General features: G+C 50.6%; 1 protein-coding gene across 1 annotated transcript; it reads right to left on the bottom strand.

Annotated features, from left to right (window-relative positions):
• Positions 1 to 4092: 4092 nt before the first annotated feature.
• Foxq1 (forkhead box Q1) lies at positions 4093 to 7147 on the bottom strand. Its single transcript, XM_075969964.1, has one exon. It carries the CDS (start codon positions 6104 to 6106, stop codon positions 4904 to 4906), a length of 1203 nt encoding a protein of 400 aa, XP_075826079.1. The 5' UTR covers positions 6107 to 7147; the 3' UTR covers positions 4093 to 4903.
• Between the last annotated feature and the right edge of the window lie 4197 nt (positions 7148 to 11344).

The raw sequence follows: 11344 nt of genomic DNA on the forward strand, positions 1-11344 counted from the left end.
TTGTTTTGATCTCCTTCTTGGGTGGGTTTTGCATGGTGTGTGTGTGTGTGTGTGTGTGTGTGTGTGTGTGAGAGAGAGAGAGAGAGAGAGAGAGAGAGAGAGAGAGAGAGAGAGTTGAGCATTAATAGATTGTAAAATCTTCCCACCTTTCCCCCAGTCATTAGAAACTGGCTATCAGAAGTAACAAATGTGTGCAGGGACACTGAATCTGCACATTAGCTGGAGCACAGGGTAGAAGTGATAAAAGGGCTCGGTAGCAGCATGCTCTCAGAGTGAAAGTTCCTGAGCCACAGAGAGGTCTAGGAGAGGCAAGGGAAGCACGGTCCATGTGGATGCTTATGTTTCGCTGTAGGTCCCCCAAAGCAAAGGCTGATGCCATTCTTTTTCCAGTCTGTGCAGGAGTTGACCATCTCAATAATGCTGAAAAGATACGGGGACCGAGAGCTGTACCGTCCCCAGTGCTTCGTGACCCCGGAATCCTTGCCAAGTTGAAAGAGATCTCAAATCTGGGGCGAGTTATAGCTCTATGGTTTTGATCACGGTCTTCTTGGAAGATACTTATTAGGGCCATTTGTTGACAACATTAAGAATTAACAAATTATGTTGTTAAAGCATAACAAAAGTTTAATGGTCTCATTAGGGGACTATAAAGTCTGTTACTTAAGAGAGGAATATTGTGGTGTTGGAAAGCACGAAATATTTACAGAAAGACTCTTTAGAGTCTAATTTCTAGAATCGAGGCAAAGCTCAGCTTTTGTGGTCAAAAGAATTACAATAAAATAGTAACAGAGAGAAGCAAAATCCTTTTACATTGGGTGTCAGTGGACATCCCCTCCTCGTACTGTGAATGTAAATATATTGAGTTCTTTTTTTTTTAAGTTAAAAATTGGACAAAATGAGGGACATTTTACTTTCTTTTTAATGTACAACAGAGTTTGGTTTTTGTTTGCTTTTGGCTTGATATCTTGTATGGGATGACTGTGGGGAAGGCACATCTACTCTGCTGCTTGTCCCAAGAGAGGAGGGACTTCTGGGTCACAGGCAGGTCCTTGAAGGCCCTCTTTCAGGCAGAATCCTGCTTGTTGCAGTCTGCAGGAATGTACCCATGGGACTCAAAAGAAGGGAGTAAAAATCAGTGCTGGCTCTAGCGTGCACAGTGGAGTGAAGGGCTGGTCTAAGATGCCAGCGGCCACTTTGTGGGGGATAAAAAGGACAGTATGGGGGAAGGAGCAGAGAGTAAGTTTTTGGCGATGAGAGAACCACTTGCCAGTTGGGAAATCCGCTCATCATCATCACAGAAGTGAACTGAGGCAATTTCATGTCGTTCAGCTAAATTCAGACCAAAGTGTGTTTGGGTCTGAAATCTCTGGATCATTGTAAAAGGAATTCTAACTCGGGATTTGCAATCTCCAGGTCTGTCAGTCAGAGTGGAATACTTAGATAGCCAGCCCACAGGCCACTGTGTTTCTATAAATAAAGGAGTGTTCTTTCTTAGATTCAAAAATGAGTCTATTCGACAGTCTGTGGATTTGTTTTATATGTTGATATACATACCCAGAGGCAGAAAAATGTAATTTGTGAAACTTCAGAGTGAGTGAGAGTCGACACAGTCAGTTTTGCTTGTTGATGCTCACAGGCCAGCAAGGCTAACCCTAGAGAGCTTTGTTGAGCTTCTAGCAGAATCTTTATTTGCTGGTGGGGCGCTTGGTTTTTGTGGAGAAGATTGGATAGGAGTGGGGGGTGTCAAGAACTGACTCAGTTTTAGAAGGAGCGTGTGCTCTTTATCCAGAAGCTGGGGGCTTTGGAGCGAACCATCCCACAATAGTGGAAATCCCCCACCCCCACCGCCCAGCTCACTTAGGCCACAGAAACTCCTAAACACTGGGCACTCTTGGCCTAACATTGGTCAAGCTCATCACCTTCTGACTGACCAGAACAGTACTGTGCAAGGGATCTGAAGACTGAATTCGGCTGACTGGAAGGAGATGTCATTTTCCAGAGACCTCTGTGTCTCGACAGGCTTGGTCCCTGGCTGTCAGCCAAGGTAGGAAGACTGAGTGGACATGGGTCTTCCCCTCCATCACGTCGCAGTCTTTCACCTGCCTGGAATTTTCAAGGAGGTTGGGAATTGAGCTGTCTGGGGGTGACAGGAACTAGGAGAGTTCTTTGAAAACTCATTTGAGCCTTTACCAGCAGCCAGCCCTACATCTCGACAGGCTTGGCAGCCTTCAAAAGACATTTCCTCAACCAAACCTGACACCCACCCTTTTTAGTCCTGCTCTGTCTGCCCAGGGTCAGCTCCGGTGGGTCAGCACCGGTGTCCGACTAGCTGGTGTGTGTATTCATGGCCGTGGCCCAGCAGGGCTCCGGGCAATAGGAGTGATGGTGGACTGAGGGCTACTATGCGCTATGTCCTTGGTCCTACTTCGGAAACTCCAAGCCCTGTGATCTCCTCCATGCTGGCCGTGAGGGTTTGAAGCTGCTGAGCTTGCAGCTGATCCTACCAGCAAAGTGACCGAGCTTCAGCTCAGAAGGTCTGTCTCTCTGTCTTGCAAAACTGTAATGTGGCCTGAAATGAAAGTGTTTGCACAGTGCCCCACCCTACCCCTGCAGGGAAGCTGTTCTGTTGGCCCTGGCAGCCCAGCACCCCAAAAATCACATTCTGGGGCCTTTTCCTTTGAGTCGTGGCAGGGGATATGAAACTGACCATGAAAAGCCCAACCTAGCCACAATCAGGACTCTGACAATTCCTTTGAAAACCCTTCAGTCCCTAGGGACAAAGGCTTAGGAGGGACCACAGTGTGTTGACTCATGGCGTATTCGAAGGGATTGTTTTCTTTTGAGGGTAGGAGAAGCGGTTGTGATTTAAAAAATACCACCTTTCCCTGTCTCTTTGAAATTGTTCTTTGTATTCTTTGACATAAACAGCGATTTTCCTAAGTGGCAAAAGACATACCATCTGAAGAAAAAAAGAGTTTAAGTATCAATGGGGACAAGATCATCAAATCAGCTTTTGCAACACAGGGGTACACTGCACAGGTGGGGTGCCTAACCAGAGAGAAGGTGGGTAGAAGTTAGACGACTGCAAACTAACCCCTGCCTTCTGCTCTCAAACTCATGGAGGACCGTCTGGGAGCAGTGCCGAACACGATTGCTGTGAACGAATGGAACCTGCCCGCCCTTTCCTCATGTGTTGATCTGCCCCAGCTTTATCTTCTCATCTCATTATCAGCTTTGCTGGTGCGAGTGTCTACCTTTTGCAACAGCTAAATCCTGTTAGTATTACTGCTGTGATTACCGAGTAGCTAGAGCCTCAATCAGTGAAGGCTCGTTCGTCAGCTAGACGTAGGCATGATCTTTCTTCTATGCCTGAGCCAAGAAGGAGCACCCTCCAACAGGTTCATTGCTTTCTTCACCTTGAAATGTTTAAATTCCAGGTCATCTTACAGTCAGGGATAAGACAGGGATAAGAATGGAAGGGATGGCAAGGAAGCCTAAGTTTCTTCTCTCTGGATTTCTCACCCCTTGCACGGTTCTTTAGAATTCCAGAGTGCGCAATCTGTTAGGGACCTGTTGCTTTTGAGCTTACCAAGAAATCAATGTCCACACCTACGTGTTCACACCCAGGCAAATGTTTTAGTTCACTAAGAGGTAGTTTTGTTTTGATAAAAAACATTGACATTCAAGTTGCTCTGAAAATTGCCTTAAGACAATTTTGGTGGTTTGAATTAATTTTATGCCAAGATCCAGTTTCAAGCTTCAGTCAACTGACTTGAAAATGTTCACCTGACTATAAGCTCATTGCATAGTTCAACAGGTCTGCTTCAAGAGTCTTAGGGGAGCGAGACAGGCAGATCTATGCCTTGTGCTAACTCCTGCATGTCTTTGATCTAGGGAACCCTATTGATGGAAGGCCTATCCAGGATATTGTAAAGCAATATCTGAAAATAAAACCACAAATATTTTGATCCCAGTATGAAGTTTTCTGAGACTCAACTCTGAACCCATTTTTTGGGGGGGGGCTTGTGGTAAAAATCTCTACCCCAATCTATCACCACAAAGTGTTTTGTAGATCAACTGTAAATTTTATTAAAAAAAACAAGCAGTATGCCTGGGCTTCATAAAATTTATACATGAATATATACACAGACACAAATAATATTAAAATAAAAATCACACTTGGTTTCATGTGGTGGTGGCCCTGGCACCCCGCAAACATAATGTTAACTTCTCCTTTAAAGAAATTGCTTGGCCCAAGAAGACCACAGTTAGGTAACCACTAATAAAGCTGTAGCCGTTGCCTGCAACATTTCAATTCAGGTTCCAAAAATATATAAATAATTTAATTACAAAACCCAACAACATTTCCCCCTTTTTTGGCACAGTGAAGCATTGGTTGGTAGCAGAGAAAATGTCCGAAGACTGACAGCTCTCTCACATTCAGTCACGCCTGTGAACACCGCATGCGCACACCCAACGGGGCCCCCAAACCCCAAACAGTAGTCATATCATTTATCCCATGGAGTGGTTCCCTGATGTACTTTTTTCTTTTTTTGAGGGTGGGAAAGATAAATCAGTGGAAGGTGCAACAAAAATAGTAGGAGTAGGAGGGAGAGGAAAGCTTTTATGCAGGAAAGGACAGGCTTGGCCAAAAAATAGAAAAGAAAGGCTTTGATCCTCCTTACAAAAGACAAAGGAAACTATTCCGGACTAAGTTAAAACACTTGGGTCAAAATGCTTAACTTTAAGGCACGTCTGAAGGAGATTTAAAAACAAAAAAACCAAACAACTCTATTCCTCTGGAAAGTGGAAGGTGCACAGCCTTGGAGCCTGCATAGCAACCTCCTCAACAAATGGAGTCCCCGATCCTACCCCAGGCCCTCTGCTGAGCTCAGAGCTCACTTCAAGCTAGCAGCGTTTCCACCGGGTAGGACAGGTGCGGGCCCGGACCGCAGGCCGAAGCCGCCTGCAGGGTCGCGGGCAGCCGTAGGGGGCAGTACAGGTGCGCCGCGCCGCTTGTCTCGGAACCTCGGAATGGCTTGGTTGCGGTGGTGGCGGGGGACAGGGGTGCCAGCAGCAGGGGCGCTGCGGGCTGCACCTCGGCTCCGCGCGACGCCAGCTGCGTGGGCTCGCCCGCGCCGTAGGCACAGAGCGGCAGCAGGGAGCCGCCCGGCGCAGCGGGAAGGAGAGCGGGGTAGGCACGCAGCGGCGGGCAGGGAGCCGCTCCCCAGGGCAGCTGCACCCCTAGAGCCGCGTCGCCGTCGCGGCGGCTGCGGAACGGCTTGCTGAGGATACTGTCGATGGCGAAGGAGCTGGAGAACTTGCTCGCCGGGCTGGAGCGCTCCTCCTGGCGAGCAGGCGAGCGCGCGATCGGGGAGGACCGGGCGGCAGGCGCGGGCTGCGGGCTCCCGGTGGGTCCGGGTGGGGCTTCCTCGGGTCGCAGCCCCGACGCGGGGACTGTCGTTCGGTGGCTGAGGCGCTTGCGGCGGCGGCGGAAGACCCCGTCAGCGAAGGTGTATTCGCTGTTGGGGTTGAGCATCCAGTAGTTGTCCTTGCCCCAGGGCCGCGAGGGGTCGCGCAGCACCTTGACGAAGCAGTCGTTGAGAGAGAGGTTGTGGCGCACGGAGTTGCGCCAGCCGGTGTAGCTGCCCCGGAAAAAGGGGAACTTGCCCATGAGGTACTCGTTGATCTCGGCCAGTGTCAGGCGTCCGCCCGCGGAGTCGCGGATGGCCATGGCGATGAGCGCGATGTAGGAGTACGGGGGCTTGGGTCGCCGCGTGTAGGGCTTGCTGCGCGCGCCCTCGCCGCTGCCCACACTGCCCGCGCACGGCCCTGTCGCGGAGGCCTGCGCTCTGTCGTCGGCCACCTCGGAACCGTCCTGGGAGCTGGGCCCGCCACCCGAGCTCCTCTCGCCGCCACCGCCCTCCAGATCCCCCGCACCGCCGTCCGCCGCTGGGCTGTTGGCCGCGCAGTCCCCGTCAGAGCCTAACGAGTCGTCGCCAGCCGCAGACAGCGGAGATGGCGCTTCGCTGCTGCCGGCCCCCTCCAGATCACTGCCCGTCTTGTCCCCGTGGGCGGCGCGTGGGGCGAACACCTCCAATTTCATGCCGGCGCTGGTGCTTCTTCGTCCGGCGCTGTACCCCTTTCCTGCGAGGTCGTAGGAAGCGAGTGGCGCGCGGGGTGGCGATCTCGCGGGCCGGAGGTACCGCTCCTGCCTCTTTCTGAGAGAGGCACTTTCCCGTAGGAAAGTCCTTTTCCGCTGGAATGTTATTTTTTGGAAGGGTTGTGAGTACTGGATGTATTGAGGGTAGGAGAAGCAAAAGTTGGTGCAGTACTGTCCTTACTCCGAGGTTTAGAGATTTTAGGCTTTTAGGAGGAAAGAAAGCGAGGGATGAGGGACCACCCGGCGGAGCGGGTGCCAGGGCAACCTCGGGATTCCGTTCTGAGAGGAAGAAACCGGCGCATTTGCTATCCGTCCAGGCGTCCAGAAGGATTTCTTCGTTGGACGTCCAGATCTCAGGCAGGCGTCCTCCAGGCACCGAGCTGACGTCCGATGGCGTACCCGCTACTCTTGAGGATAAGACTTCTTTAGCCTCGAGAGCCCATGGAACCCAATCTTCGAGGCCACCGCGTCCGCAGCCGCCGTGCCACCGCCGGCGTCCCGGGCAGCATGTCCGCGCTGGCCGGCCGCAGCAGAATCTCGCCTCCACCTTCGGTCCGGCCCAATATAACCCTGCGGCGGCTCGGCGGGGGCGGGGCCTGGGCGCCCACGGTCAGGGGGTGGGGGAACAAGGTGGCCGCCGCTCCCCCGGGCGCTCACCAGGCCGAGGCCACGCGGCGGCGCGGCCACAAAGTCTCTCCGGGCGCAGGTTGTTTGTTTTGGGTCTGGCCGGCCCCGCCCTCCTGGTCTCACCAATAGGGAGCGAGCGCGCGGCTGGGGTGTGCGCCTGTGCGGCCGCCCCGCCCGTCCCGCCGCGCAGGTAGGAGCTCCCGGCCCCCAGCGGCCACCCTGGGGGTTTCTGCTCCTTGGGGATTCACTGAGAGAGATCGTGCTACTCTACCGCGTAGAGCTGACAGATTTTGGTACCCCCATGGGGACTCCTAAAACGGCCGTGTTGAGGGAATGGGACTTTGCATAGGCCTGGCCGCCATCCTGAGCTGCGTGCGGTGTGCGTTTTTTGGTAGCTAGAGCCGCCAAAACCCCAAAGGGGTGTTCTTAAGAAAGCAAACCCCTCTGGTGATGGCTGAATTGTTTAACTGCAGAAACCTCACTGAACAGCCTTTGCATTGACCTCTTCTTGGAGCCTCGTGCCCTTCTTATGATTCCTTTCCATGGCTAACTTTCCCCCTTGTAACAATGAAAAAACCCTGGGCTTGAAATTATGAGCCTTTTTGGTTGATCGTGCCTCTTGCTCCTTAGCCAGCCTCCGACTTTCACTTTTATTTTGTCATACCTGGCTGCAGGCTCTGGGGAGAGAGGCAACGCCCCATTCTTCTGCGGGGGGGGGAAAGACTGCGTTGTGAGAAGGGTGCCAGGCTCTGCCTGCACTTGAGTCCTTTTACAGAGCCCACAGCCTTACAGTTCCTGGGGTTGGCAATCAACAAGAATCACAGGAGGGCGTGTGTTCTTTGGGGCCTCAGCCAAGAGCAAAGAATGTTTACCGTCATTTGTCTTCAACTATCCTCTAGGATTTGCCTTGGCTTCAATGGCACTGGTGTCGGACAGGAAAGCAGGAAAGGAGGCCCTTTCTATCCCCGGGACTCTCCCGACCTGCGCCAACTCGGTGTCAATACGCCAAGAAAAGGGGGCCTTGGACCGGGAAGAGTGCACTTCTGACCCTATGCCTACTGCCAGCTTCCTCCTTTTTCCTGCTTTTGTTGCAAATAGCTTGGAGGCTGCGACTATGTGGGAGCGTATCTTTGAAGTTTTTTTTTTATTACTTTCCACCATTTGTGTGGAAAACAAGCACTAGCTTCTCTCATTTTCAGTCAAGAAGCTGTAAATGCATTCACAATGCAATGGGGATGACAGCCAGGGAGGAATCTGATATTTTATCTTATGGATTACATTACTGTTTACTATCTGGTGTGCAGCTAAAACTGTGTGTGTTGATGGAGGGGAATGGCTCCCTCCAATCCCGGAAAGGAGCTACCTTCGAGGGTTTTGCCTTAGCTCTAGCCCGAGAACGGATGGTTCTCTGGTCCTGGCCAAAGAAGTGAGAAGTGGGAAGAGGAATTAGCCAAACAAGGAGGCAAGGCATTGCTTTGGCCAGGGATAAAAGACGTTCTTAATGAAGGTTGTCCTTGTTTGAACTCTGGGGGTAGGCAGGGCAGGACAGGAGGACTCATGCCTGTTTCGGTGGAGGAGAGACATCTAGGAGGGTTGAGACTCAGAAAGGTCATGAGGAGATTCCAAGTCTGGGTGGTTGCCAGGTAGGGTAGCCCACCTCACTCCCAGTTCCTAAACACTAATCTAGAAAGAAAAGAATTTAATCCCTAAAACAATGATTTATTTAGTAGACTGGGATAGATTCCCATTGGAAACACTGACATCTTGTTTTATGCATCAGGATAGTTAAGAGCCTTGTAGTACAATGATCACAGAGCCATTCAACAGTCTTCTCTCTTCTTTGTGTTAGGCCAATTGCATTCTACAAGACTCAATACCTAGAAACTGGGTTCACTTAGTCCCATAATTCTTCTAGTTCAGTGGGTCCCCAAGAGGCTTCCTGCTGATTGTACTCCTGGACATGAAGCACATGTAGCCCAGAATTATGGAAACAACTGGGTTTCTTTCCTTATTAACCTTTGTCAGCAGTCATATTGAATCTAAAGGGAAGGTAAACTTAAAACAGCCTTCAGTTGGAGACCTGGGACCCCAGGTAAATGTGCAGTATAATTTGACTAGGAAGGGAGAAGCTTCAGGTATAAAGAAAGGGCTACTGCCAGGAGTCCCAGGGTAAAATGTTAAGTAGTTTCTGGGGCTCAGAGAGGGCCTGGCCTGGGGACCAGGAGTTGGGTAGCTGAAAGGGGGCTCTGCAAAGACAGACAAAGCCTGGCCCTTTTGTTCCCCTGGATTGGGTGAAAACACTGAAGAAGGGCAGTGCTTGGCTCTCTGTTCTGGCCACTTCTTTCTAGTTTGGAGGGATGATTTATCTTGTAGATGCTGAGGACTATGAAAGCATTGGTACAGAAACCAGTGTGGGCATGGCACTAGTGGGAAAGGCCCAGGTAGCTTTATATATGCTTCCCCTACTTCTTTTCAAAGGCACTTAAATAGTACCAAGCCCGTTTGATTGTCTTGTCTTGGTTGAGCAGCCTCCTTTTGGTCCTCTGGCTGGAGGCATGCTTGAATCCAATAATCCCGGTCTCTGCCTAGGGTGACTGACCAGATGCCAGCTCCAGTTTGTGCTTCATGTCCAGGGACTACAACCAACAAGGGACTTCTTGGGCAGCCATTGAACCAGAATTACTGGGCTAACTGAACCCAGTTTCTAGGTGGTGGGTTTTGCAGAATGCAAGTGGCAGAGAGGCAGGCCTAAAAATGGTGGAGAAGAGAGAAAACAGCTAAAGAAAAATTGGGAAAAGATGAAAAATAGATTATCTAGGGCAAGACAGAGTTAGAGATATTTGAGAAAGTGACCTGATTCTGGAACCTAGAGACAAAGTCCTAATTACTGTAGCATTGTGTGGGAAGATATTCTCCAGGAAACAAAGAAAGCCCTGGGCTTCTTTATTACAATAGGATCCCAGCTTTGATCCTGGGGGCATTGATCCAGCCTTCAATCCTGACCAGATCTGAGGAATTTTCATTGCTCAGATTTAGTCCAGTTTTGTTATTGTCTAATGTTTTTTGTACTTTCAATTTGAAAAGCAGAATAGACATCTTTTGAGTATCTTTGCTGTAAGTTAACTCTAGTCTTTAAAACTCTTAACTTTGAGGTTGCTATTTCTAGAGTAAGTTAAAAATCAGACCTTTCCTCATGTTTATCATGGGGAGAGGCCTGCATTTCCATGAAGTGACTCTCACCTTTCAGAAGAGGGCTGGCATGCCGATGTTATAGACTGTGAGGATGGCTCAGGCAGTAAGATGCAAGTCTAAGGACCTGAGTTCAGTTCCCCAAACCAACACGAAAATAAAGCCAGGACTGGTGGCAAACAATTTTAATTTCAGCACTGGGAGGGCAGAGACAGGTAGATCCCTAGAACTCACCAGGCGGCCTACTTGGTTAGCTCTAGGCCACTGAGAAACCATGTCTTAAAATGGATAAACACAAACAAAGCAGGTTCCCAAGAAGTCGCCTTTAGTCCCCACACTCATTTGCATAGGCCCGTTCATACCCACACACATCTATGCACAAGCACACACATGAACATACACAGACACAAGAGCAATAATACGAACACTAGCACTAATACTAATAATATCCTCAGTCACCAGATTTTAGACTCTTCTAAGTGCTTTTTGTGTCTTCGAGTTTAAGGAGATCATTTTGGAGGGAGAGACTGTTTTTGGAATCCCAGATGGTGGATTTTCTGGGGGCTAACCCAGAAAAGTTGCCAGGTGTAAAGTAAACCAGGAAAGGGAGAAGAAAATCCCTGGGTGAATGAGCCATTTCCTTTGGCCATTTACTCCTAATCTACGGCCAGCACCCCAACCTCTATTCGGAAAGAGAAAGTCACAAGCCTCCTGCTTGGACACCTGGTGGGACTGGATAGTTGTGTTGTCTGGAGGGACAGAGTATATTTAGCAGATGATGTAAGAAAGGTTGTGATGGCCTGTTGGTGGAGGTGTGGGCAAGCCAGCCCCAAAGCTGCGAGCATGGGAGAGCTGTCCCGTTATGCATCTGTCACGTGATGGCATGGGTAGGGGAGAGACGGTGTCCTCTCCCCGCAGTCATCAATACCTGAGGCAGACGGGAGAACTGGCTTTGAGGTCCTAAGAGTGGGAGAGTTGGCCCTGCCCCTCAGCAGCTACAGCACTCAAGAGTGGTCCCTACCCCACTCCTGCAGCACAGTAGAGCTGGCCCCATAGGGTAGGTGCAGGAGAGCCCGCCCTGAGGATGTGAAAGCAGAACTGGCCCTGCCCATTGCTCACAGCTGCAGAGGGTGAAGTAGAGCTCATCCTGATGATCAGGACAAGGGAGAGCTCGTGAGCTGGCCAACCCGGCAACTACCCAGGCCCAGAACCAGGGTTATGAGCTGATCCACCCCAACATCCACCACCTCTGTCATCTGCTGGAGCACATGAAGGGACCAGTCCTGCAGACCTAATGCTGCAAGATCTCCACGACGCCGGGCAACAACAGCATAACCAAGAGGAGTCCCAGTGGGGGCCCAGCAT

The sequence above is a fragment of the Microtus pennsylvanicus genome, chromosome 4 (assembly GCF_037038515.1).
Source record: "Microtus pennsylvanicus isolate mMicPen1 chromosome 4, mMicPen1.hap1, whole genome shotgun sequence".
NCBI lineage: Eukaryota > Metazoa > Chordata > Mammalia > Rodentia > Cricetidae > Microtus > Microtus pennsylvanicus.

What these genes read in the sequence shown, in the direction of transcription:
- Foxq1 (XM_075969964.1), bottom strand. Translation starts at nt 6,106, where the DNA reads ATGAAATTGGAGGTGTTCGCCCCACGCGCCGCCCACGGGGACAAGACG.